We start from the raw sequence: 26,012 nt of genomic DNA, 5'->3' as shown, positions 1-26,012 counted from the left end.
AAAATTTAACAGTTCCTTTAGGTGTGCACATTTAAAGAAATAAAGTATCACTGTGGGCTTGTTGAGAAGATGTATTCCCTATCACCTGGGCTTAGGTGCCATCTGGTGGCAAGAAAACCAGACCTCACAGTAACACAAAATAGTGAAAGCCCTCAGAGAGGACAACACAATTGTTTTAAATTCCATCCATTCCCCTCTACACGAGTTCTAACATGCTGGCAACAGCCTTGGCCTCCAGGACAGGGTAGGGGTAAGCCAAGGGCCGTGGAGCACAGGAGTATCTGAAAGCATTGGTGCAGGAATCTGCTCTTCAGAAAGCTGCAAATGCTGCTGCCAACCTGTATGAGCTCCATCCTAAAATGTACCTGCTTCCTTTTCTGACAGAAAACTGGAAAAGGACTATTTTTAGGACTTTGGAATTTGCATTTTCCATGCTGTGTTTTGGTGCCTGTCCTGGTATCCACTTACTGCACTAAAAACAAGTAAGCAGAAAGTATCACACTATGTTTGCAAACAAAAGGTTTAAAAAAATAATTCCAAGAGTGAAGTTTGAGCTCTTTTATCACTGAAAGCAAGAAAAACAGGGCAAATGAGGAGAAAAAAAACCCCAGCAAATAGTTTAAAGAACTGTAGATTCTTTTACTGTGATCCTGATTTTACCAGCTATATCCACCCTGAGTGGCATTTTAGTTTTCAGCTTTCCAAGCTGTGTTCCCTTGGCCACATTTCAGATGGGACATTTTAGATTGTGTTCACACAGTGACCACAACCCACCCGGGGGCCCTCACAAGGGAATCTGAATGCTAAGAAGTGATTTTCACTTGTCACTGAGGACTTGGGAACGAGAAAGGGAGTAAGGGACAGACAAAAGGAGTGAGAAATGCCAAAGCAGGACTAAATGAGAAAAAGGAAACATGTTTAATTAGTGTCTTCTGTAAAACTTTACAAATGTACAGCATAGTGCAAAAACGCAGTCTCAGCACATCACCTTCAAGTAAAATTAACAATGTAAAAAGCTGAGGAACACAAGCTTCCTTCTGCACAGGGATGGCTCCTGAGTGCTCCTCCTGGAGGTTCCTCTCTCACCATCAAGCTCCAATCTCATGTTTTTATAGAAGAGCAAAAAGCCTAAAGAAAAGCCCTGGAAGCCTCCTGAGAGGCTGCTCCCCACGGGCTTGGAGCCTGCCCTGGAGGACAGCCTGAGGCAGAGCCAGGGCTGCACCTGGCTGTGCCCACGGGCATCCCTCCCCAGGGGCTCATTTCTCAAGCCCAACCAGACAATCCAGTCAGACACGAGCTGTGCCAGCCTCAAGCATGTGACAGGCTCCAGAGAAACACAGGAAAACTACTCAGGAGCTTGAAGTTAAGCATGTGCTTAAATGCTTTGTTGCATCAATACATTCAGTGTTAACAGGACAGCAGCCTGGAGTGTGGAAGCTCAGAGAAGGGTGTAAATCTTGAACATGCACTGTCAGTGTCAGGAGACACCAGGCAGTTTTCAATTACCTATGAGAAAAGAAGTGAACAGAGTGCAACTAACAACTTTCCATCACTGGAAAGGGCAAAATAGGGTGGAAATGGGCTGATCTAGGTGAAATTTCTAAGCACAAATTTGTCAAAAATAAAAACCTTGTCCAGGATACACTCAAGCACATCATCTAAATACCAGGCCAGTGGGGGCTGCTGGAATTTTCCCTTAGTCCTGAACACAAAAACAGTGGCTGGGATTAATTCAGGAGCTCTCACAACCTCGCTCCTGCACAGACCACACCACCAAGGCAGTGACAGAGCTCCCAGCACAGCAGTCAGCTGGGCAAAAATGTGCTCAAAAGTGAATGTTTCTGAACTAACACATGTGTTCACACAGTGATAAATGGATGGAGGAAAGGGCTGTGACAGGAAGGTCCATTTTAAAAATGCTCATCTTATTGAGGAGCTTTAGAGCCTGCACTCGTCTGAGTGGTTTGCTACACTCTGGGGTGGATCCTGCTTGCCCACAATGCTCAGAAATGCGATTCATAACCAAGAATTGTCATGGCAATGAAGGCAGGCAAAGCAGTTCTTCAGATGATACTGGCACAGCTTAAACCTCCCTGTCTAAGCCCTTAGGAGGCCTGAGTTAATGGAATTTCCTGGGTCTGTCCTACTGCATTTGGGTAACCTTCCTAAGGAAAAGCAACTCAGGTAGAAGATACTGAGATAAATAATACGTTCTCATTAGAACTACAGCATAAAAAACAAAGCTCTGCTTTGTTGAGGAACTCAGTTGTCAGAAACCACATGGATGGGGAAGGTTAATTCAGCCTTTGAGGCTGGTCTCAGATGCACAAAGGACAGAAGAAAAGTTTGTGGGACATGGTGGACTAACCATTCTGCCTCTCTCCTACACTGAGCAGCTGAGAGTCCATCTAAAAAGGGGATCCAATAAATTAAACTCTTTAGTCAGATTTTACACATCAAAAAACCAACAGGCACATCTTCAAGGGAAATAGAACAGGTCAAAGCCAAGGAAAAAACCCATTGGACTGGACATGAAGTACTTAGCCAGCACCAAAACCCAGAGTGCACTCCCTCAGCCCTCTCTGCACATGGAAAATTGTGTGTGCAGAAAAGTCTATCCCTTTTCTATTTTTTAAGTATGGAGTGCCCTGCCTATATCTAAGAGAAAATAAATTTGGGGCAAAACAAATTCCAAATAACAAAACTCTCAACTCAGCATGGGATGATTTGTGGCCTGTGATCGTCTGTAGCTCCCCTAGGAGCCAGAGGCACATTCTTGGTGGGGTCACTCAGAAAACAAGTTTCTACACCAAGAGAAAACAAGTTTCTACCCCAAGAGATCTTTTACCTACTCACCCCAGCAGGAACAGGTGCATCCCATAAAACCCAGAAAATGGTCAAAAAACCTTTTTAGAGCATTGGACTGGCATGTAGAACTATTTTCCTATTCAATAACCAGCATCAACAAGGGTCAGGCATCTTAGCTAATCTGTGCTGCCCCAGTAAAAATCCAACAGTTTGCCATTGCAGGCACTAGTCAGGATCACTATTTTATGAAGTCCCAGATGGACTTTCAAGCTACTCTTCACTTAAATTTCATTAAAAGATTTGAAATTTCTAAAGCATTTTCAAGGAAAAAAAAATCCTGGCAAGTTCTCACTCCCCCTCAGAGCAAGCACCAGAAGTAGTGTTTTGTTTTAAAAAACACTGAAATCCAGGTGCAGGGAGGGTAATGCAAAGCTACTGACCATTTCCACCTACTAAAAAAAAAAAATAAAATAAAAAGGGTACAAAAAGAAACTCTCTTGCAGTTTTCTGAGTCAGTTTTGTTTCTTCACATTCAAACCTGTGGATGTTTGGGAGGGAGGTTTTGTTTCTTGGGAGCTAAATCACTGGCTGTTGTCCGTGGAAGAACTCAGGTTTAGAGGGATATCCCCTTGGACACCCCCAGAGGACATGTAGGAAGCTATATTTTCAGAAGGAACATAAAGTGAGGGATTTTCAGGCAAGCTGAGGAGGTCATTCCCAAAGATGGACTGACGGTCGAGGAGGAACTGCTGGGCACTCTCAAGGATGACATCTTTCCCTAGGAATAGACAGCAGAAAATTCAGCTTCTGGAAGGCAGGCTGCCTAGTTTTACATATGTAGAACTGAAAAGTGACAAATCTTGGGCTTACTCAAAAGCCCATTAAAATCAAGGGGAGTCTCTGCAGGTCACCAGGTGTTCTGCCTGAAAGCTGAGATGCCTCACATGTGAAAAAGGGATGGCTGAATGTTGGAGACACTGAGAAAAGGATGAGAGCAGCTGCTCTTCTCCTTTACTCAAGATGTATCTTTCTCCCTCTTTGTAGACAGGCTTTGCAAACAGGGGATGCTCAAGGACTCTCTCCAGTGTACCTGGGCTTTTAATGCCTTTGGGGTGCTCATGAAAGAGGCTGAGGCTGGAAGTCCTTGAATGACACACAGTGAATCAAAACTGGGGCAGGTTCAGGTGGCTACAGCACCAAACTGGGGCTCTCAAGAGCTTCTCTTTCAGGAGTGTCCCAGCTGAACACACATGAACATACATCACAATTCCACAGCCAGGGCAACACTCCTGGATTCACATCTAAGGTCAATAACACACTTTATCAGAGTCAGCAAGTGCACCAGCTGGACTGTTCCCTTGAGGGCTGCTAAAAGGTCTGGAGAAGGGGAGACACAGCCTGTGCCTCTGGCTGCCAGCAGCTACTGGGGCACCTCCTCTGCAGCAGGAACCAGAGGAACCCAGGACTGTACCAGCTCTTACCACTCCTACCCACTGAGATCACCACATTGCCCTGAGGTGGCAATGAACAGGCAGAGAAGGCAGTGGAAACACTGACAGTCATGATGGGGACCCACTGCACAACCAGTTCAATTCCATTTACACCTCAGTTTATCCCCCACCCTTTTCCCACTGCTCAAGAACTGAGCAGCTGCTGTGGGAACACGGCTGCCTGACAATCATGAAAGTAAAATGACAGCTGTGGTTTGCTCCCTGAAATGGCAAACTGTCAGTGCTGGACATCCCATCTGGCTGCCTGAACTACACCCCACTGCCAGGTGCACAGAGCTGCTGCTGCTCCTACCTGGGCAGGTGGTGTTGAATGATGGGTTGAACACTTTTGGGGGCAACTCAGTTGCACTCTTCTCCAGATCCACTGTGAGTCGCTGCATCTTGGTGCAAAAATATAAACTACAATGTACAATTATACAAAGACAGGGGAGCTTGTTAGAGCTAGGCCATGTCTGAGCACCAGTGCTTCACCCCAGTGCACAACACCCACAGGAACACAAGCCATCCTCCCTGCCCAGCCTCTCCTCCCAGCCTCACTGCCCCTCACTGGGACAGCCACACTCAGGGCAGATGAAGGACACGGCTGTGGGAGGTGCAATCCCCCATTCAGCACTGGCTAATGTGTGTGAAGCTCATGTCACATGAGGGCCAGGCTGCTGTCACTGGGGCTGCCATACACAGCAAACCCACGGTCCTCTGCAGCCAGTACAAAGAAGAAAGAGATTTTCTTTCCATTTTCCTACGCCTATCTTTAAAGTGAAGCTGGTTTTTGCTTACACAGAGCTCCTGCATGTATTGCTTCCACACTTCTCCACACTCATGACTTTCTGGAGGACAAGCAAGAGCTCCTGGGAAATTTAGTGGGCACAAGGACTGAACTGTTGAACATTGCAGCCTCCTTTCCTGGCCTTTTCTTGCAATACTTTTTAAAAGGTTATAGCCCTTGCTTCCAAGACTTGCTAATTAATATTAACTACTTCTTAACACTCTTCTTCCTAACACTCAGGAAGTGGAATTACCTAGTAAATTCAAAATCATTAAAACCTTAAAAGGATGTTGATACCATGAAGAAGGCTTAGAGACCTTTTACACTTCATTAGAGTAGATAACACTCTACTTGTGCATCTGTAGAGATATCTGGCAGAACCATCCAAGCCTTCATCCAACTTGGTTGTCAGGAAAGGCTCTGAAAATTCACTATCACACAGGAAAGGAACCCAGCCATGCAATACACTTCCAACCTTAATCCTTCTGTGAGTGTACAGTTTCCTTCACTGTTTATTAAACCTGCTCTTTCTGTATAATGTCTCTGTAAGTATCAATTCCAAAGAAATACTGCCAAACAATTTCTCCTTGCTTTTTCATGTACAGGCATGCAGGAATCTCTGTTGTAATTGCATGGCATTTTACTGTTCCTGAAACATGCAGGGATGGTTGCACTTTGTAAAGGTATATCTTATAAAGAGCTCTGGCACAAAACCACTTCATAAATCTATGGTATTAGTGGGATGTGACATTCTCACTGAGAGAAAGTTTAGAGCAGCCAGTTGCAATTAAAGCCTCCAGGATACCAACAGTCAGTCAGAGCCTGTCTCCAGACAAAGCCTGGCTGAGAGGGAAAAACAGGTCAGGAGTGTAACACAGCACTGCCATGGTGTCCCCAGGAGATGCCTACGTGCTGTGCTTCAGCTCACTCTGCCCTCTGGTTATGAAACAACTCCCTCAGTTATGCACAAGCTCTGCTTCACAGCTCCATTATTATTTAGGGGAAGGTGTCCCTGCAGTGGGCAGAGGCTTTGGAACATTGAGGTCATTCCACCTGGGCCATTCTGGGGCTCTCTGATTGCTGTTTCCAGAGCTCAGAAACACACAGCTCTTACCGGGGGCAGACTGGCTTCCATTTCAGTCACATTCCACTCACTCAGAGATAAATTGGGATTAAAGACCTGTTGGGACAAAAATACAGTTATGGCTGTGAAAGGTGGGCTGGTTTGGGTTCTCAGCCCTCCCCTGCCTGCTACAGGTGCAGCCCTGCACTAACTGAGCTGCAGGCAGAGGCTCCTGGGCTGACTCATGGCACAGCTGGGCACAGCTGGGTGCTGACCCACGAGCCCTGCTCCCTGCAGGGCACAGACACCCCCTGCCACTGTCCTGTCACTAACCAGGGCACTGCACACACAAATCAAAGCCCCTTTCTGCTGCTCTTGAGTCCCAGGACACTCTCAGATCCATATGACTTTTAAAAGCATTCCAGAATTTAGCAGCAGAGGACAGGTTACTGCTGCATCAGGGCTTTGGTGGCAATTTCTTGACAAGTCTGAGGAATTTGGGAAAGGGATCTGTTGATCTGAGGCCAATTTTATGATTCATTCTCACTCTTGTGACAGTTGCACAGAGAGAGAAGTGTGTCAGTAACAGGAAAACACTTCCTAATGAGAAACAAGAAACAGAAACCAAGAGTCAGAGATAGAGCAGGCCATTAGAAAAGCTCTCTGCAAAGTCAGAATCAGTCACAGACACTTGGGAACTGCTTGAAGAGAGTAAGATTGATTTTTTTAAAATGACTTTTCATCTGTTTATCCATGCAAGTTTACAATGTGCCTTTATCTGAAGCACCTCCTCAAGGGGCCATATATTTGACATAAAGATTTTTTTTCTAACATACAGAGTTATTTTATTATTGGCAAAAACCTTTCATATACCAACTATATGTAGAAAGAAATAAACAAATCTTCCTATTTCTACATGTCTGATTAAGAAAAAGCCACCATCCATTTCTAAAGAAAGGTGATCTAAGAACTGAGACTGATAAATAGCTCAGGACTTTATAGAGAGGATTTTACATTGGCTACACTTCCCAGAATATGAGGAAGAGGGGAAGGTAGAAAAAGCTAAACACAATACAGGAATATCTAAGATGTAGAATATGCAGAAAATAAATTAACCCCTACAAAGCAATTACCAAACTAGCTAGAGAGTCATATTAAACCTATTTTACATAAATGTGTCAGATCTCATGTTTATTTCTTTACCAAATGCAGTGTTTTGTAGTCCTAAAGTTCAAATATGCATATTTTTAAAAAAAATAAAGGCACAATTTAAAGCTGAAATCTCATAAGCAAGTTAAAACAGAGCTGTGACTCCACAGGCCACACGTGGCAGACAAAATGCCACATGAGAACAAGCAGCACGACCTGAATCCCAGCCCAGAGGAACCTCTGTGAACTTGGCAGCTCTGTTTGATGCAGCCTCCCCAGCAACACTCACATCCAAGAGGCTGGCAGGCTCCAGGCTGTACTGCTGGCTCCTCAGCAGCAGCTGCAGCCCCTCCAGGCTCCAGTCAGTGCCCTCCAACGGGTCTGAAATATCTGTTCTGAGGAAACACAAGGGGAAACATTGCCACAAAGGAAACTTGCAGAGACACCTACAGAAAGCAGGACTGAGCAGTCTCCCAAAAGGATGTTCCTGTTTAAATCTCATGTTGAAAACCAAGAGCCTGCTGTCAGCCTGGGTTTATGCCACAAAACTTGGTTTAATCCCAGAGTACAACTCAGCAGAGCACACAGGGACTGGGCAGATGGTAAAACAAATGAGACAATCCCTCTCCTGGGTGACACGTGGTTTGGGGATGGATGGTCTGTGCACATCTCCTCAACACTGGGAAAATTAAAGCTTTCCTTAGAATAAATCCTTTTAGAAATGCACTTGGAACCAGAACAGGTTGCACTGCAATTCTCCTTGGTCCAAGATGCCTGAATTACTGTTAACTAATGCTTTTTAAAGGAGTGATTTTAGCTGCAGGCATTTACCCTGCAGGCTGCATTTACTAGAGACATTCAGCTAAAAGAGCAACAGTGATGCCCTGCTGTGATTAGACCCTCAAAATCTATAAAAACTTTCTCTTAAAATCAGGTCTTTAAAACAGGGATTATTTTTCTTCTAGTAACATGCTTTTAAGCATCCAGTGGGTTCAGAGGGAGGACTTTGATTCTCTGTAAGGACTTAAAGGAAAATGGAAGCTTTCTGATAACCCTATTGAGTGTTTTGGGTTCCCCTCCCTGATCTTCCTCCTTACAGTGCTGCAGTTGCAATCAAGAATGAACTGCAGTGAAGTTCCACATGATCCACCCAGCTGCACCATGCCTTCCTTCTGCTGTCACTCCCCATGACATGGGTGCAGTTGGGATTTCAGTCCCAGAGCACAGCCCCAGCAGAGGCTCACTGGGATCACCCTGGGGCTGAGCCTGGTGTCACAGTGCAGTGCCCTGGGCAGGGGTGTAGCACAGACACAGACACAGACCTGCTCTGGGCTCCAGCTGTCACTCAGACCTTGGGCAAATCCCCCTCAATGCAAAAAGCCTCTTCCTGCTCCCACAGCTCTGATGCACATCCTCTGACAGCTCTTCCTCTGCTGGGTCCTTCAAGCAGGTGATCCACATGTCCCTCTACCTCTGTGAACTGTCCCCTGGCATTCAGGGCTCCTCTGGCAGGTGCCACAGGTCCAGCATGGAGCTCACCAGGCTGCCCTTGGCTGCCTGCAGTCACCCTCCCTCCCCACCCTGGGGATGGGAGCAGAGGCCACAGCTCTCCCAGGCTCCTCACCTGTCCAGCAGGGCCCTCCTGCCTCTCCTCTCAGGTGCCTGGGAGGTCCCTGGGGGTGCTGCAGCACAGCTGCCCTTGCCCTCCAGGACAGACTGGACCATGGCCACGGGCAGCACCGGGGGCTCGGAGCAGGCGCGGCAGCCGGGCAGGGGCACCTCGGGCTCGGCGCTGCCCTTCACCCCAGGGCTCACTGGCTCCTCCTTGATCAGCATCAGGCACTTCTCCCTGCAGCAGAGACAAGGCTCAGCACCACACAGCTGCTCTGCAAAGGCCTCGTGCCACTGGGAAGGGCAGGAGCACAAGGCCTTGCTTCCACTTCCATCAAACTTCCACAGATCTTTTTTCCATTTCCTCAGATGGGCAAAAGAAGCCAGCAGCCTCTCTTTCTTTTCAGAAAGCTCCACAAACATGCTCATGTATTCCTGGAATGCAGCTGGAATATCTGCAGTCATTTCATCAGTCACAGCTATAATGAATTTGCCTCATTCAATTGTTTTGCAAATATGGAAAATAAACTTCTGCGCACAGATCGTTTCTTGGGTGAGTGTTAGGGACGGGTTAAAGGGACACTGGGCTAAAGACATTCCCCTGAAAAAGAAAAGTCGCCACCACAGAGATAAGAATGGGATCAGTAAGACCCTCCCAAACAGGAGTTAGGATTGGATCAGCAAGCATTCTAGAGATCCCAGTGACTCAGGTCAGGATCTTGTGGCCCTGTGTCCTTGTGGCAGGACTTGAACAGAAGCTGTTGAGATCTGACAGTCATTGTCAGATGTTTTACTCGGTTGGAGGCAGACGTTTGCCTTTTCCAATGGAGAGCCGACCCACATTATTTCCAGATGGACAAATGATAGTGAAGTTTTGTTTAGAAGCATTCTGTGTGTAAAAACCTACTCTGTGTTACTTGTAGGAGACTTCAGAGCTCCCTGTGAACCTGCACAGCTGGAGCCAAAGTGACAAAGGCATGGAGATAACAGGGATGGTATGTGACACTACAGAGCTTTCCGCAACATTCCTTTCAAACCATCTCATCTCAGGGGGCTTAAATTCCCACCAGAAGCACAGCTGATTTAGGAGGTACCACATCTAAACTGATTGAGACCATGGTTGGCTCAGATGTTAAAAATTGTGCAGACACAGAGCAGATCAGAAGCCACCAGATGGCACTCAGTAATTAGTAGAAATAGGCAACTTAACTTGAAGGTTATATTAAAGATTTTCTGCTTTAGAAATGGCTTCCAGGTTTGTTTTTTTTTTTAAATCTGAACCTCTTTACATGCTTCTAGTTAATTTTATGGCTATGGTTTCAATTATGCAACAGATTTACAGGCAATTTCTAGAGTATAACTAGAAATTATACTGCCTTGCCTCTATGCCTGAGAAACTGTTTCCATGATTCATCTGTCTACTTACTTTCCACTGACATAGCTTTAGCTATTCTGCTGCTAGCCCTAAATGCACTGCATGTCTGTGGCAGGAAGAGATAAGCATTAAAATACCTCTGCATTCAGCTCTTAAGTTACTGGGGCCTTTTCACAGAAAAGTTGTCAAACATAGGAAGTTGTTGTGATGCAAACTTTCTGTTCTCATTAGCTGTTAGATGTACAATTTGATTGCTTCTTCCCTGCCAAGGCCAAAAGGAAACCCTCCTTTCTCTCTCTCAACAAACCCAACAAGTGTTAGTATCTCATTATTTGATTAAGTCTGAGACAGTCCCTGCCTTGGGACTTGGATTAGAAACATGGATTATTTCTCAAAGAGGGGAGTGGAAGTTCTCAGCATGAAACTCAGGAATTTGTTTTGAAAGTTACGTTGCTATTACCCCCCTCTAATTCTGAAAACCTGACCCACTTTGTAAACTAGAAAAAAGCATTCCATCCCATATCTCTATAGAGATTTGTGAATCAGACAGAAAATCTGGTAGAATTACAGCCACAAAAAACTCTTGAGAAGAGTTGCATAAGCATGTTTATATCCAACTCTCTCTATTTTTAATCACAAACATGTTTACCTGTCATTTTCAGGAGGGGATTGCATATTCATGATGCTGGATGGTGATGCTTCAGTAACATCAGATATGATGGGTCCTCCAGCAATTGCAGGGCTGTTTAAGCAAGAGGCAGGCTCTGTCGAGGGCTAAGAGGAAAGCAAAAATCATACAGATTTATCCTTCTGACCCCAAAACAGGTCCAAGGCCCTGTCTGAGATGGTTAGGGTTTATTCACTGTGACTATGAGTCCCCCTTTTATGGAAACCAAGAAAGCTTTTAGCTACTATGCAACATTATAATTTCCACTCACTTTTCCTCCAACCGCACAGAGGTACAGGTGTGAAATACACCCTGTGAAGTGTCAGCAACCAAGAGGTTTTAGCATGTCTGATATTTTGCCTAGACTGCTCAGCTTCCTCTGCAGGAAAAGATCCAACACAGCCCAACAGGGCTGTATGAGCCTCTCATGCCAGCTCATGTATTTTAACTGCATGACAAAAGTGTCTGGTGTCTGCTCTGATGATGGTGGGGATCCCTCAGAGGGTTCAAAAATCCCACTTTTAGAACTCACTTCTTCCTCTCTTCCCTCAAGGTAAACCAGGCTGGGGTAACAACATGGAGAATTCAGTGTGCAGGTTTTGCCTTTCCCCACAAAGCCCATGGCCTCCCTCATGAAGGCATCCATAGAACTGGGGAGTTTTAAATGTCACCCAGCTTAGCAAACCTCATTTCTTCTTCACTGCCAAACTCTTGCCAAGTTACTTACTCCATAATCTCTACTATTACTTCAAGCATTCCCCCCAGCCAAAGCCATGCCAAGGGCCCAGGGGCTGCACCCACCGACTGGATGAAGTAGGGCTCGTGGAGGGGCTCTGGGGACAAATGTCTGCTGAACTTGGGCACTGGTGGAGCTGAGATCCCGTTGTCAAGCATCAGAGGTCTGTGGAGAGAAACACTTTTGTCTTCCAGCAGGTAGTGACTGGCTCCTGGCTGCTCATACACAAAACACCCCTGAGCCAAGAGCTCTTCTCCCCTGTCTGCTCTGGTTCTCCTCAGCTCTAAGAGTCTTTCTTGCCCCGTGTTATGGGCAAGGAAGGCTAACAAGACTTTTGGAGGAGTCACCATCTGTCCGGTTTATCTCGGCTGTTTGAGGGGCCTGGAAAGGCCCCGGGGTGGCCTTGGGGCAGCCCGCGTATCGAAGGACGAGAAGAGGCTTCAGTTCTTCTTTCGGTTTTTATGTTTATTAATTGTTTATCTAAAAGATGTTCTTTCAGCCACCAGAGATCTGCTCAGCAGTCAGCCATGGGCACACTGTCTGCCCTCCCGGGCAGCCACGTATCTTTATACCCTTTGTTACGTGTACAATATTTATCATTTTTCCCCAATACCATCTATTCTTATAACTCGGTGTACTCTCAGTAATAACCAATCCAAAGGTGCCACCGTGGCCAAAGAAGATGGAGGAGAAGAGGAAGAAGAAGGAGGACAGGACACACCCCAATTCCTCCATCTTACTCCTCCAAACCCCCCTGTACATAAATCCTAAACCCTGTGTCTCACCCTCTAATTAGCTAATGCCTTCACCATTCACCCTGTGAAGCCCTCATCCTTGTCGTCTCCTGTGCAGGACCAAAGTCCAGCTACCAGGCACTTCTGGCAACATTCCAGGACTCCCGAGCCCCCCAAGGTGGTCTCGGAGGCTCAGCATCTCAGGACTGAAATCTTGAGATCCGACAACCATCAAAAAAGAGCACTACCCAACAGAGAGAGGAAGAATGCAGACCTGTCCATGCTGCCCAAACCCACCCAGAGCCCCCAGGCAGCACCACTCTGCACCAGTATTAGTGTCCACTCTGCACACCATCCTTTCCTGCAGCCATTTAGAAGAGGCAGGAAAACACAACTGTGAAAGATAAGACACTAAGGATGCAGATACAGACACAAGAGCTGAGGTTTCTGGAAGACAGACCTTTGTGTTTCCAAGGAAGCAGGAACTCAAATTACCTTGCAAATTGCAGCTGGTTGTGTGAAGTGTAACCCCCATCATAAGGGGGTCAATACAGTTGCTGTGCAGGTAGTTCTGTGCTCTTCTGCCCTTTTCAGCACAGTTTCTCACCAATTATTTGACTTTCTACAAAAAAGCGATGGTCTAAGGCATTTCTTGGGCTGCAAAGCTTTTACAGGGAGGACACAGCCCTGACCATGAAAATTAGAGGTCAGATCTGCATCTCATTTCTCTGCTTGCCCACTCTACTGGGTGAAAATTTCCCCAGTCATGAACCTGATCAGCTGCTATTCTCCCTATGAGCCCTTTTCTTTGCTATCTGCAGTGTTTAGCTCTTCCAAGAGGCTCAGCAGAGGGGGTAGGCAGAGATGCACATACCCTGCTGGCTTGTACAGATTATAGGCTCCTCCATTCAATCCTGTGTTGCCTTTGTAATCCTCACAAGAGGAGTCAGTCAAGAACAAGAACACTGACTTAATGAAAATTGACCCCTTTGAGCTGCTTGAGGGAGGTCTGGCTCCTTTCTCTGCAGCACGGAGGAGCTTCTAAGTTGTCAAAGGCCACAAGGTAATAAAGGTAGGAATTGGAGGCAGGTCTCTGTCCTCATCAAATTCCACTCAATATAATCTTCCCCTTCTTTAAATCACAAGCACAGGGCAAGAAAGGCATAGCTGCTCTCCTGAAAGGCACTAAGCTTCCAAATTTAGGTCATTCTATTCACTTGCCTTGAAGAGCCTATCTAAAGATACCCCTCACCTAAAACTTTCCCCCACCTTCCTCTTTGTGAGGCCTGCAGGTTAACACCACCAAGCCAGTGTTGGACACACAGCCCATTCAGTGACTGTGGGTCAATCTGAAGGTGTCTGTGGGCTGCCAAGTGGCAAAACTGGAACGTGCAGGAGCAGCAGTGGGGTCCTGCCCTTTGGCCTCCCTCTGGTTAACACTCCCATGTCCCACTGCGTGCTGTGTTCCCCAGATAAAGGTCATGAGCTGACAGGGTGCTTCTCCACAGAGCAGTGAATGGGGCTGTCAGCAGGTCTGACTCTGCACTTCAGCCCATTCAGCTGCCATCACCATGGAGCCTGGTCCGGTGACCGCCCGCCCGGGCGAGCTGAGCTTGTGCTTTTACTGAGGGGGCAGCATTATGCACCCGTGAGCGTGTGCACCACACACGGGGACTTACAGCTTCCTCTTTATCCCAGAGCTGCTGGGGCTTGATTGGAGCTGGCCAAACAGAAACTGAATCAGCTGTCAGGAGAGATCAAAATCCGGTGTTAATCAGCAGAGTGATTCAGCACTCCCCGCTCTCGCAGCCATTCTTATCCCACACATTCCTCCCTCCCAGCAGCACCCCAAAGCTGGGAGCAGCCACAGAATATAGGAGCCAAACTGCATGAGACATTGGAGCCTGAAACAGAAATGAGCTGTCCAAGAACTCAAAACAGCCTGCCTGGCTTTCAAGGGACAGGTGCCTGCTTTGTGCAAAGGTTCCTGGAAGCATGTGCTCAGCACTTTCTCTCTTCACTTTGTGCATGAAGAACTTCAGCTGGTCCTAACAGACCTGTGCAGTGCACATGCAAACATTCCTAGGCCTGGAGTTAGAGCTGGATCCATTAAAGTTTTCAGAGACCTTTAGAAGAGGTGCTGTAAAGTCTGGCAAAGAATTTGCAAGTGAAAGAGGCAACTCCCTATGGAGAGCCTGGATAGGGTCTGAACTCTTTCAGTTGAGTTTTTCAGTTCTGTGAATGTCAGTGTTGATATAACAGGACACGAAAAAGGAAGCAGAGTAGCTTTGGAGAGGAGTCACTTAGCAACATATTCCCAGGTCAGCTTGAACTTAATGCTCTGCTTTGACCTCCAAACAAAGAGAGCATTATTATTATATATCACAGCTGGCTCTAACTCATTGCTTAATGTGACAAAATAGAGTTGCATAAAAGCTTCTACAATGAAGCATGAGGCTGCTCCAGTCCCAGAGCTGGAGGAAGGCTTGATGGCCTCGTGCATTTCTGTCCAGTCCTGTGACTCCATGATGCCACGTGAGGGTCAGAACGTGGGCCCTGGGATGTGTGATGTGCTCAGTCATGTCAGCACCATCCAGGAATCACTGGAGAGGCCTTTTCTATACTGGTCATGTTAGACTTTAGGGGAGATGGTTCTGCAGCCTGAAAGGTTGTACAGTAATTCCTCAGCTCTACCAGTAATGCCAGAAAATGCAGCAGTTGCTGCTACATTCCCCCAGTGGGGCAATGGGTGGCCAATTCTGCCACCTGCAACTTCCTCTTGTGAACAATTGGAAGAGGAAGATTTGGGAAGCCCAAAGGCATTGGTACAACCAGAACACAGCCAACACAGGGCAATTAGTGAGAGTTGTGCTCTCCTGCCCAGGATTTCAACAAAAAAGTGGTTTCTAACATCAAAGAAAGGACTGACACAGAAATTAAAATCTTTTGCTTAAGGGCACGGTCTGTGCTTTGTTAATGACTTGTTTGTATAGCACACATAAAAGCATCACACAACTTAAAAGAAAGGGAAAATAATTACACTGTGATATCACAGTGTGGAAATTATGGGACAAGCAAAAAAAAAAAATGAGAGGAGGACATAGACCAGACAGCATAAGCAAGTTTGGAGTTTATATGGTAACTACCTTGTTGATGACTTTCTGTTGCTGTGAGTGATTCTGCCGCAAAGAAACAACTTCCCGCCAAAGAACTTCATTTTGTCTGAAAGTGAAACAGACATTTTCCATGAGAACAGAAACACCAACAGCCCATGGTACTGCCATGACAGCAGCAGGTTCAACTGTGCAAAGTCTGTCTCACTTCCGGGCTCTTGCAGTGTTTGGCTCTTTTCAGGGTCCCAAACAAGCTCACACAATCACCTTCCTTTTTCTTTCTTGATCTCAAGAGAGCTATAGATCAAAGCATGGAGGAAAAACATAAAGAGAAGCCAACATTTATAGGGGAAGGTAACAGGAGGACACATGTTTTTGTGGAACATTTGGGCCAAACTCAGAATTTCAGCAAGGCCTGATTTGTGACTCTGAATTATTTGGATCACCCACTGTCCTTCCATGGAAGCCAAAAAAGCCCAACCTCTCCACAACTGCTCCAGTGCTCCCAAAGACAGGAATATGAACAGAGACCCTGTGTATGCTATATGCTTAAAACTCATGCAAGTGGTGGTTCAAATGCATGTTTGGAGCAGACAAAAAGATGCTACTGCATCTCAGAGCCTTGAACTAGGAGGACTGTAATGCTGTTATTAGTGGGAGCCACTGATTTAACCCAGCACAGACCTGTGTGCATAAAGAAAATGTATTTTCTGTCTGTAAATGAAGCAGCACAGAGGGGAGCTTACAGGCCTGCTCTAACAGTCAGCCTCACCAGGTGGGAGTGAGAGGGGCAGAGTTTATTTACTGTGCTGCCTCCAAGTCTGGATGCCAGCCAAGTCCATACTGCTAAAGGTTTTGCCAGCCAATTTATCTCCAGAGTATATGGATGTACCTAAACTGTCAGGCCAGCAAAACCTATCATACAGGTGAAAGTGATAAATCCTTTTGCTTTTCAGTCTTTCTAGTGTGGATGGATGCTAGAACTGGGAAGGTAAGGCCAGAGATCTGAAGAGCACAGTAGAACAGCTTGTACAGCAAGAATCTCTGCAGTGAGCTTTCTGTACTGGTCCTGACAGGATTTTCAGCAAAGCAGCCTTCCTTAGTCTGACAGCTTGCACTGGAGTTACGTCCTAATTGTTCTTCACCAGTGCAAATTTCTTAACATGGATTCAGCTTGGGATTTCTCCTCTGTCATAGTTTATAAAAATCATATTATTTTCATCAGCTGAATGCAATTTTGCCAGATGGAGGGAAGGAGCAAGCAAAGCAAAAGGGAGAATAAATTAAAATCAATGACAAATCACTAATACTGGAACTCCTTAAAAATTAAATGAAATGCAAGATCAGAAACTCATTGCTGCTGTATCTGGATTTCACAATGCAAACTCATGCATGTAATAAGTGTGGGAGTCATTAAAAATTGATGCAGGATAAAAATATGTATCCATTGCATGTCAGGGGCTGGTCTGGAATGAAGTTTCCTAGTATGCAGTGTTACTCCTGAGGCCCACAATGACAGTGTCATCTGGTGGTGTATGAATATCAGCTCTCATTATAAAAGAAAGGGTTTGAGTCTATTTGATTATTCAAGTGCTTTTTAAACACAGCTCTCTGTAAATATTAAAATTCTGGAGGCAAAGAAAAACCTCTCCAAGTACATGATTTATAAAACCATATCCACTTCCTAATCTTTTAGTGACCATGTCTGAGTCAGAAAATCCCAGAGTCTCAGACAGCTGGAGGCAGCCCAGGAAGCATTGCACCAGCTTGGTTTGCTCTTATCCAACAATTCTGGCCATGTCAGATGACAGAGGCTCAGGGACATGAGTCCATGGACTAAATTATACACAAGTTCTTATGTTATATATTATAACATACTATATTTTTTAGGCCAGTCATAAATTTTGGAGGTGAATGATGGGACAAAGGTAATTTCTTAATAGCTGGAGTGGACTCCACCACATTTCTGCCAAGGACTCTTGTATGTGTGAGAGTTACATCTTCATCACCATTTCCATCTGGATGCAATAGTTATCTAAGTCCCCAGGTTATGCACATATTTCCTGCCTGACCTTCTCTGCTTTCCTCATCTGTGAAGGGAAAACAAATGAGACAGAGAGGCTGAGCATTAATTCATATTTTGTAGATCAGATGTGCATAGAAATCCTACAAGTTGTTGTCTCAACAGATCTCTGGTCAGTCCCTGGGAAGTGTGCCAGGCTCCTCCTTTCAACCATTCCCCACTCCAGAGAAGCAAATGCCCATAGGAAGCAGCCTGAGTAGGATTCAACTCACTGCTTCATGTCCTGCACTTGACACTCCATGTTCTCCTGCTGACTTCTCAGAATCTGTACCTCGTATAGCAACCTGCTGAGGTCCTCCTGGCGCATCTTGGTCTCCTCACTTTTCACTACTGACACCTGAGGAGAAAGAAATCAAAGGCAGATTTTACCTGTGCAAGAAGGGCCACAGACAGGAGAGTCATTGTGGTGGCCCAGGTGCAGGACTGGCACCAGCTGAAATACCAGGACAGGCCACGTGCCAAAGAGTCTGAACTATTCTAGGGGTACTATTGCAAGAGCCAGACAGAGCAAAGTGCAGGACAAATCCATTCATATAGAGGGTCTGCTGGCAGAATTACATTCCCTGTCAGAGCTGATTACAAACCAGCCTGGGGGGAAAACAAAAGTATTGCGTATCAGGGAGGAATTGATCTAGATTAATTTAATCTTTCTACTTTAACTATAAAGATACCCAATCAAGCCTCATGTTTTACAGGGATGAGTCTGATGAAATGCTTCAAATTGACATACACACTTGGAGTTCCAAAAAGCTTTTATTCAGATCCCTTTTTAGAAGTTGCTATGCTAATTTAGCAAGAGAACAACACTTTGGGGGCACTAATAATAGGTTAAAAGACAGAAAGCAGAGGGCAGGAGTAGGCTGTTTCTTGTATAAGAAAAAGAGATGGCTGTTGAAGACCCTGTAGGACTTATGCCATATTTCTCTAGGAAAGCAGTAACAATTCAAAGGCAGAGGGGTGGGAAGCAAGCCTGGCCCTGCAGCACTACACAAACATCTAGTGATACAGAGCAACAGAGCAGAAAAACCCAGACAAAACTCTGATGCAAGCCAGGCCCTGCAACCCAAAAGCCCCCAGCCCAGGTTCATGTGTTTGTGGGGAGGACAGGAACAAGCCCAGGGTGATGCTTGAGTTATGCTGAGCAGGATCTGCCAGGTTCCCCTCTCCCACACAGTGCCCTCACCTTCCTCTTGATGTGCTCCAGGAGGTGCTCGTGGCCCTGCAGGAAGCAGAGGTGCTGGAACTCAGTGTCGTCCCTCTCAGGCTTGACCAGCCCGCCCTGCTCGATGTTCACCACCTTCCTGAAGCCATCTGCACAGAGAGCACACAGCTGATGGCAACAGGGCCCAGCACCCCCTGCACCTCTCACCCTCATCACTCTAGAGGACATTTCTGATCACCCTGCACACTTTTTGAGCTGACACTGCTTTCCCCTGGACATGTTGTTGGGCCATAACCACCAAAAACCCAGGGCAAGGGAGAGCCCTGTGCATCCCACTGGCCACCCCTGCTGCAGCCTGTGCCATGAAAGCTTTTCCATCACAAGCATGTTGGTCTGCCAGGAGCTGAAATGCCAGCTCCTAGGGAATTCCTGTCTCAATTTCCAAGCCACAAGGATTCAGGGGAAGGTTTTTCAAAGGCAGAGACCATCAACAGGTGTCACTTTTGGAAAAAAGGGTCATGTGCACATTTGGAAATCTGCTTTGAGTACTTCTCTGAAGTCCTTGAAAGTTTCTAAGCTGTATTTAAGGACTGGCCTAAAATTTACAAAAATTAATTATTATTACAAAAATTTACAGAGTGAAATAGCAAAGTTAAAATTTAGGAATTAAGAAACTTAACTACTCATTGAAAAAACTCCAACAACTATCAGACAATCATATTGTTGAAGTGGCTGAAAATTACACCAAATTTAAATGACAGCTCCTTTAAGGGGTAAAAATATCAATGTTTGCAGGGAGAAGAACTGTCTGTTACCAGTTCAGTGATATGGCTGGTGAAAGGGATAAGCTCAGGGCACACAACCCACAAGAGCAGCACATTCTGGGGGAGGTGTCACAGTTGGTGGCTGGATAAAGCTCCATATAGAATAAAATGGAAAATTAATAATAGTAATAATAGGTCATCAAATCAGTGCAAGAGAAGCAGAACACCTGGTAGGTGAAAGTTCTTAGCCCACATCCTGAAATGTAATCTAACAGAAATTCCATGCTGGAATTTAAGGTAAACACAAGGAGATCACTACTCTGGGATGCAAGAGGCAAACCCTCTTTGGCAAAATCAATAATGCCACAACAAGTCATATACATGAGACCCCAAAGTTTCCTCTGCACAGTTCTCTCTATCCCCCCCATGTGTGTGGGGCCCATGTGCCTGGCCCTGGGAGCTGCACTCACACATGTTCAGCTGCCTGACAAAGCTGGCCATATTGTTGTGCTTGAAATACTTGGGCAGCACCTCCTTGGCAAAGCGGCCTTGGTCGAACACATGGAAGCTGGTGCCATTCTGCAAAGGAGACAAGGACAAAGGTGAAGTCAGGGGAAAGTCCCTGACCACGAGAGGGGCCCAGGAGCAGCCCTACAGCAGGGGAAGTCTTGTTCTCTGAACTGCCACCTTGAAGCTAAGAGTGACAACAGCCCTCAGTGACAGATGTGCTCCTTTCAGTTCTGGTACCGTCAGGCCTCTGTGGCTGCAGGTTTGATTCTTTTCTGCTTTTTGTCACTGCTTAGTTGAGAGTCTTGGATGTGAGAAAGATACCACTGATTTTTGTGCCCAAATAGCTGGTAGGTAGTCTGTGATCATCCCTTCTTGCATGGACTTCACAGAAAGACTCGAGTCTTAAGAAGGCCCTGAAAGTTGGAATTGCCATTACAACCCTGCCATTATGACCTACTTGCTCAGATCTAACCCCAACCCATCTGCTCAGAGCACAGCAGTCCTGGAGGGAGCACTGCCTGGAGACATGGCACAAGAAACACAGCAAGGCAAGAAGCAAATCATCTCTGGAGACAGCACACTTGCCCAGAAGCCCTACACACATTTTAACAATTATTTTTAATAGTAAACAGCCACAAGGATAACCCACAAAATGTTGACAGTCATGCTCTGCAGTCCAAGTTAGCAACACACGTGTTGATCAGCTAAAGCTTCCATTTCTGGGGTTGCATTGCAATGATCCATGCCTGCCAAACAAGGCAAACTGCCTGGGACTGCTGGCAGAAGGTGCACTGCAGGCCATGTGCCTTCCCTGCCTGGCCTTCTACCTGCTGACAGCTGCATCAGTGCAATGACACCAGCAGATATCAGGGACCTGCCTCAGCTGCAGCTGAGTTTCACGGGACAAGAGCTGAAGACACCAGAGTCTGCGCTGCGTTGGCAGTGAGACCAGCACACCACAATCATCCTCCTGCTGTGTTCAGTGCTACCAGCAGCAGGCAGAGGCTTGTCAGCCTGGGTGGGAATTCCCCAGGGGCTGGTCTGTGACACAGGACAGTGTTTTGTAAGAGCCCTCAGGCTCTGTGTGCAGGAGGAGGGTACCAGTGTGAGTCCCACCTCACACCATCAGGGGGTCTGCAGCTGTGAGGGTGCTCTCAGGGAGGTGTGGAAATCTCTGAAACAGGGAGTGCAATCAGGGCCATGAGATGCTCAGTGACTAAAGAGGGGCTGGTGTGTGCCTGCACCTGCCCATGGCCTCCAGAATCCAGCCAGCTGGCAAACCCCACTGCCCTACACTGCATTTCCATCAGCACATGGTGCCAGCTGCCTCTGAGCTCAGGCTCATTTGGCAGCCCTAACAATTAACACCCACTAACACGGGACTCTGGCTCTGCTGCACTTCTGCTCCTTGTGATAGTGGAGCCCTGGAAAAAAGTTAAAGATAGAATCTAAAATGTTAAGCTTTGTGTTTTCCCAGATCAACTGCACCTGCGTAAGCAGTATAATAAATTATATAATTGTTAGATGTGATGATTGTTTAGTAATTAAATATAATTATTATATAACCATAAGAAGAATAATGAGAAACTATGTTGGAAATTCAGAGGGGGGCTAAATCTATGTATACAATAGAACAATATAAGTTTAATAATTAACATGAAAGTTATATAACGATAGAGTATAAAACCATGATCATTTTGGATGTATGTCGGAATGAGATTTGGGTAATACCCCGATTCCCAGAGCTCTTTAATAAAAAGCACCACATGTAATCCCTACGTGATTATGTGTTTTTGAACGCTAACACTTGCTTACTGCTGCAAACACTGAACATGACTGTGCCTCAATAGTGCTCTTGGACCATTTTGGGGGTCTTTCCTATCATTCCTTACCCCATGCAGCAGAGGCAAAGGCTGATCAAGCATTTGTGAGATTCACTGACAGCCTGCATGCTGGAATTATCCTGTCTTTGAGAGTTTGCAGACAGGACAGCAGGGACCAGGGTTTCCCAACACTGCAGACACTGCCCTGGGGACCCAGCTGGTTTATTCTGCTTCCCTTGTGCTTCTGCCCCCTTACTCTGGGATACAGCTGTGTGTCACAGGCTGGACCCCCTGATGGAAAATGAGAAGCACAAGAGTTTTGTATACCTCAGCAAGTCCTTATGGCCTCTCATGAGTGGCCATTCCTTTGAATTCAGGGCCACAAAGTTCTCAGAAGCTGGCACACTCCGAATGGCTCCTACAGACACAAGAGACTTTGGGGTCACTGTGTGCTCACCAATGAACTGTGCATGTGTCAGTTTGCTCCCACACTGCAGCTGTGCCTTGGCTGTTTTAGGAGCACAAACTCAGAGAAACTCTGGAAGTCTTCTCTGCCCAAAGCCAAACTGACTCTGCAGCACAGCAATCATGGCAGATGCTTATCTTTACTGTTTTTGACAGAACCACCAGGACAGACATGTTGTGTTCTGACAAGACAAGTGATAGCCCAGGAGTTTGCCAGTTCTCCCTTACTGCACTTCCATTTTAAAAATTAATTTAATTACTTCTTGCCCAATCTACCACACACACAGAGAGCAGACTTTTCCTTTCCACTTTACAGCAGACTTTAGTGTATATATAAACCATTACTGCATCTCCTCTCCATCTCTGCTTTATGCTAAGAAAGAGTTCACAGCTCCTTATGGGTCCTATTTTCTAGAAGTACTGATTACCCAGAAATCTTAGGTATGCACACAATCTCTCAGCTCCAACATTACCAATTTATAGAAGCTGAAGAATATGTGAAACATGGATACCTACAGCAAGGGGAAAATGAGACACCTAAAAGCCTTACCAAAACCTCCAAAGACGCAGTTGCAACCAATGCTAGTTTGCAGGAAAGTAGAACAGGGTGGTAGCCAGTCAAAAATAACAATGTTCTAAGTGTAACAGAGAGGGGACTATTTACACAGGTTAGAAAATAATTTCAAGCTTTAAAATCCTTATTTAAAACTTGGTGGTTCTCAGAGGTTTGGCCATGTAATACCAGCATCAAACAACCATGGTCACAGATATCAATGCAGCTCCAATCCTGTCTCAGGTTTTGAATGAAAACTCTACAGGACACAAAGTATATATAAGAAAGGCTACTTTAGATTTTTTTCCACCCCCTTTTAAATTTGCTGGTTTTACAGATTCTTGATTTTGGAGAACAAGTTTATGCACCCTGCTGAAAACAAATCATGTTATTTGCAGCAAGTTGTGGGTCAAAAGCACAATGTGGTATAAAAGTGTTGTATAAAGGGATAAATAATTTTATTTCTGTGATTGCACTTAGTATATTAATGCCTCTGTGACAAATAAGAAGCCAAAGAAAAGCAATCTATCCCTTTGAAGCTGTACAGACAATATATACTCACATCACCATGATCATCACACAGACTCATTGAAAAATCATATAAAGCTCTTCCAAAATGATTTAGGGTGATAGTCTGAGATCTGTTTAAATTATAGGTTTGAGTCTGAGTACTGAGTGCTGTTTATCTGCTACCTTCCACCTAGATATTTGTGAGAGGCTGCTAAGAAACACACGTGAGATAATACCAAACAACAGTGAAACTTTTTGAGGGCTTTGCTCATTTCCTAGAAAATGTTAGGGAGCTGCAGATTCAAGCAAGGTGAAAAATATTTCTCTCAAAGCATGTGGAATTCTTAGAATTAGAACATTAGGCACTTTTTAGGATGTTTCAAGTGAAACATGTAAATATTATAATTAAAACACCCACAAAACAGTTTCCCCTCTGAAACAGAAAAGCCACAATATTTCAGATAAATAATACCAAGTATATCCAGAAGTGCCTGTACTTGAATCCTGGTTTTTGCACTCTGCCAGTGACTGGGCAGCTCCTGCCAAGCAGAGGGCAGCTCCTGTGCCATGCAGCTCCCCTGGGTTTCCCCTGTTGCTGCAGGCATTAGTGACACCCAGTACCTGCTGCACTTACAGAACTCCAGCAGATGAGATGGTTCGTTTCAGGGTCCTCCACCAGCGTCCAGAGTTTTGTCAGGAAGGCTGGGACATTGCTGGAGTATCCATCCATCACCAGAGAGCTGGGTGAATCCTGCATAGCTCTGCAGTGCCCCAGCTAAACTGACCCCATCGCCCTGGGCGCGCCTGCTGCCCCGCACGCGCCTGCGTCCCGCACAGAGTGAGCCACCCAATTTTATCCCAGGCCAGTGGAAAGTAGGCAGCCAGGGAGTCACATCAGCAGTGCTGCTCACACTCTTAAAAACTCAGCACAATGGGATGGCATCACCAGCCCCAGAGAACAATGCACAGAATGAAAATGCACCGCAGCCGATCTCGCAGAGCTGTGAATAAATCCGCAGCGTCATGCAAAGGGAACACGTGCTGCCCACCTTATGCTGGGAGGTGGGCAAGTCACCAGAGCAAGCCCACCTGCCCAGAGGCTGGGGGACACCCAGGCACAGAAATCACAGCTTTCTGAAGGCACCTGAGTTGTTAGTCTGGAATTTCCTTGTCCTGAACTTTGGCTGGCATAGACGAACAAGAGCTGACCAGACTCAGGGCTGTACATCTTCAGCATGAGTTTGAAAAGCCAAAATTGTAAGCAGGTTTAGCTGCTATGTTATTTGTCAACAGAAATTATTTATTTCTTGCATGAGAAAAGAGGATGCTAAAAACAACTACACATAGAATCTATTAGACAAGATGGTTTTATCATTAATATAAAAGCATTAAATAGCTCTAAATACATGTGTGGCTTAATGCCAGGGAAATTTCAACTCAGAAACTGCTCTTTAAATAACATAATAAAATATAAAATCGACATTAAATTTTCCTGAGGTCCTTAGCAAAAACTTGCAAAGCTCAATATTCCTGCTTAAAAATGGAACAGACTTTTCACCTGATGCCTACAGAGTCCTTTAAGGCCAAACACTGAAAGAGTCAGGAGGTGAGAAGAGACAAGATAAGTAAGTGTCATGATAAGGATAACAATGCATTAATCTTTTCTTGCCATTTTTAAAGGGCAACTTAGAACAGTGTACTAAGAATGTGGTATTTCCCCTAAAACCCAAATCACCGTTAGGGACTGACAAAACCCAGCAAGGAACACATTTGATATAGGCAGGTGCTAGCCATGCCAGGTAACATCATCACACACAGAAGGCACAAGGTCAGCAGTGCCTCAGCAGAGTGGAGGAGATGTTTGACACACACTGGAAACAAGGATCAGGTTATTCCTGCAAAGTGCTTGGACACAGGACCCCACTCCTCTCACCTGAGCTCTGTGAAGTGCCAAACAGAGCTGGAAGGAGCAGCTGCAGCCCCTTGTCTGCATACCTGGAATATTCTGTGTCCATCTCAAAGATAATACAACATTCAGACAAGGATTTCCTTCTGAGATGTAATGCCACAGTTCTGGCACTGGAGCAGACATTCTGCCAATTCAGTCAGGTTTAAACACGGGAAAGCTTCCAATTAATTCTCAAGAGTCCCTGTTGAGAAAAATAAAACAAGTGCATCAAAAAAGAGGCAGAGACACACATTAGGATTTAACTAACAAATCAAACTGGACTACAGAGGAGGTTAAAAAAAATCAAACCTAAAATTTCACCACATTTTGAACTTAAAAAATTATGAAAATCTCTTGGTCAGTGGTTTCATAGTTGTTTTTTTTTTCAATCAATCCTAATAAGCTGACTGATTTCAAGAGTTAAAAACGTCAGATCAAAGGTTTTTTGGGAAAAATTGTCTTTTTTCCCTACAGTGAGGTTTTGCTACTCTGAGTAATAAAAATGCAAGGGAATTTTCTGGTACTGCTGCACTGGTATTCAAAAAGCTGAGACAGATTTCTCAAACTGTGGGGGAAAAACCTCTTTGCAAGCAGAAGCTCTGCACAGAAAACAGCCTCACATATCCATTTTTTACTGATAGTGCAACAGAAGGCCTAGAGT

General features: G+C 45.5%; 1 protein-coding gene across 1 annotated transcript; it reads right to left on the bottom strand.

The window, feature by feature from the left end:
* Positions 1-3,389: 3,389 nt before the first annotated feature.
* HSF4 (heat shock transcription factor 4) lies at positions 3,390-24,160 on the bottom strand. The gene is made up of 13 exons (XM_064723484.1): positions 24,038-24,160; positions 20,013-20,121; positions 18,800-18,927; positions 17,829-17,953; positions 15,567-15,642; positions 14,100-14,164; positions 11,752-11,851; positions 10,933-11,057; positions 8,922-9,146; positions 7,587-7,692; positions 6,200-6,265; positions 4,612-4,699; positions 3,390-3,586 (listed from the first exon to the last, which is right to left on the bottom strand). Exons 1-13 carry the CDS (start codon positions 24,158-24,160, stop codon positions 3,390-3,392), a joined length of 1,533 nt encoding a protein of 510 aa, XP_064579554.1.
* Positions 24,161-26,012: the final 1,852 nt, after the last annotated feature.

The sequence above is a fragment of the Zonotrichia leucophrys genome, chromosome 11 (genome assembly GCF_028769735.1).
Source record: "Zonotrichia leucophrys gambelii isolate GWCS_2022_RI chromosome 11, RI_Zleu_2.0, whole genome shotgun sequence".
NCBI classification, from domain to species: Eukaryota; Metazoa; Chordata; class Aves; order Passeriformes; family Passerellidae; genus Zonotrichia; species Zonotrichia leucophrys.
The sequence above is the reverse complement of the archived record's forward strand: the minus strand, read 5'-3'. Positions and strand labels throughout refer to the sequence as shown.